General features: G+C 33.4%; 1 protein-coding gene across 1 annotated transcript in view; it reads left to right on the top strand.

The window, feature by feature from the left end:
- Positions 1-635: 635 nt before the first annotated feature.
- The window catches only part of ptdss1b (phosphatidylserine synthase 1b), a gene marked incomplete at its 5' end in the record, with an annotated part of 3,948 nt that continues 2,335 nt past the window's right edge, over positions 636-2,248 (top strand). The window contains 2 exon segments of the mRNA XM_014005828.1: positions 636-701; positions 1,660-1,759. Coding sequence (XP_013861282.1) covers positions 636-701; positions 1,660-1,759 — 166 coding nt within the window.

Raw genomic sequence — 2,248 nt, 5'->3', positions numbered from 1 at the left:
CCTTTTTACACCTCCCTTTCTTCATGTGTTCAATACTTTTTCTCTGTGCCATTCCACATTATTACAAACAACTTAATTTCTGGACATTTATGGTTTGATTTCTTTGTATGTATGGATCATATGGGTTGTTACCGACATCTGGTGAAAATTTCACGTCATTTGCACTTCTAGTAATATATTTACTGAGAAAAATGGTGACGTGTTCAATAATTATTTTACCCGCTGTATATATTACATGTGATTTTTAAATCCTTTCCTTTCTTGAGCGTCGGTTAAAAAAATGTTCCAAGATTTAACTTGAACTTTGTTTTGAGATTATTTCTATGTGCTAAATTCATAAAAGATGTTCTTGTACTGTTTTTCTAGACAACACAAGAAAAACCATGTTTGCACATGAACCTACTTTTGATTAAAAATAACTTGCTTTACAAAGCTCCTGTATCAAACATGTCAGCTAAACTACAATAACTTTGCATAACTTGGTGAAAATGTCAAAGTTTAAGCTTTAATCAAAGGTTTTATGACTGTTTCCTTATGTAAACCTTTTATGTAACAAATTAAATGCTCTCCAACATGTGTATTAATACTTTTAGTACTTTTATTTTTGACAAAGATCTTTTTAAAATCTTTCACAGACAGTACTATGCGTACCTGACAGACACTCAGTGTAAGCGAGTTGGCACACAGTGYTGGGTGTTTGGGTGAGTTTTTTTTTCTATTAGTCAGCTCATGGTTTTTATTTCTATAGAGACTATTTCTTCTGCAAGTTTGTATAGCTTGTAAATAACTCAATTCATTCCTCATTAGGAGCATTTATAAAGAATATTCTAATAATTTACTTTTTTTACTGTATTTATTAATCGCATTTTAATTTAAATTTGATCATATATCTGTGAGTCAACATTTTTTCAGACTGATTTTTTTATTTATTTTCTTGTTTYGTCTGATTTTAACAATCAGAACCTTCTTTAGATTAAGTTTTTGTAGTTTATTGAGGTTCAGTGCACAACAGTATGTTTTTTTTATAGTCAATTAAAATTCATGACATTATAGAATAGAATAGAAACAGCTTTTATTGTCCCGCGTGGGTAAATTCAGGTGTAGCAGCAGCAGATACATACATCAATCCACAGAAACAGTATATTGCTATGTCACTTTATCAACTGTAGCAATAATAATAGGATTAAAGATAGTAACAATAAAAATAAACATAGAATAAAATAAAAGTAAGAATAATAATTACTGTACCGGACTATCAAGATGAAATTTGATAAAAATGAAAATAAATACAAGATACTGTGCAGAAAAATACAAAATTACAAGAAAAATTATGCTTATTTAGACCTCAGACATAAAGCTGCAGATGCCCCCAGTCTGCACCAGTTTCTATATAGCAACAGTAAGAGCACTCACTCTCTGTATACCATACCTAACATCGAGACTGTTCTTATATTAGTCGTATCGTGAAGCTGATAATAAGATCCATGAGTTGGACCGGTTGGGACCGTAACATCCAACATGCTTACGGACTAAACAGTGAAGCTCTGCTGCAGTTGAAAGGCTTTGCCAAAAGAGGGAGCAGTGGTTTCACCCATCAGCTTCTGTTTCAAAGTTTGAAAATATATTTGTCTGATTGTGTTTTTTATGTTTTCTTTGAAGAGCTATTGCGTTCCTGGAGGCTCTTGCTTGTGTGAAATTTGGTCTGGACGTCTTTTCTAAGACCCAAGTTCACTATGTTGTCCTGTGGTTGATCTGCCTGGTAAGCAAGAACGTGTGTGAGTTTGTGTGTGTAGTTGTTTTTACTACWGAGTGAGGACCATTTGTAAAATAGTTAATATTAAAGTGAGGTCTTTAATGTAAAGTGAGGGCCTCTTTAATGTCCTCACTTTGTTTGCAGCTCTACTGCACTTTACTAGTTAGGTTTAGAGGTATGGTGTGAATTAGGTTTTGGTTAGGAATAGACTAGTAATGGTTAGTTTTAGGGAAAATGTCTGGGTTAGGCATAAATACTGTTCCTGGGGAGCAAACAAAACTGGAGTCTAACTTGGAACAATGGGCCTCATGCAAGAACCGTTCGTACGAACAGATTTGTTCTTAAGTTGTGTGTATTAGTGATTTAGGAGAATTTGTGGCATTCACCAATTTTTTCGTATTCTAAGATTTTTTTTTTTTCAGATACGAACAAAATTCATGTGTGGTCCAGACTTGTCGTATATTTTACGAGCAGTCAGTCTGCTGTTATCCAGAC

This window comes from Austrofundulus limnaeus, unplaced genomic scaffold, assembly GCF_001266775.1.
Source record: "Austrofundulus limnaeus strain Quisiro unplaced genomic scaffold, Austrofundulus_limnaeus-1.0 Scaffold32, whole genome shotgun sequence".
Lineage (NCBI taxonomy): Eukaryota > Metazoa > Chordata > Actinopteri > Cyprinodontiformes > Rivulidae > Austrofundulus > Austrofundulus limnaeus.
The sequence above is the reverse complement of the archived record's forward strand: the minus strand, read 5'-3'. Positions and strand labels throughout refer to the sequence as shown.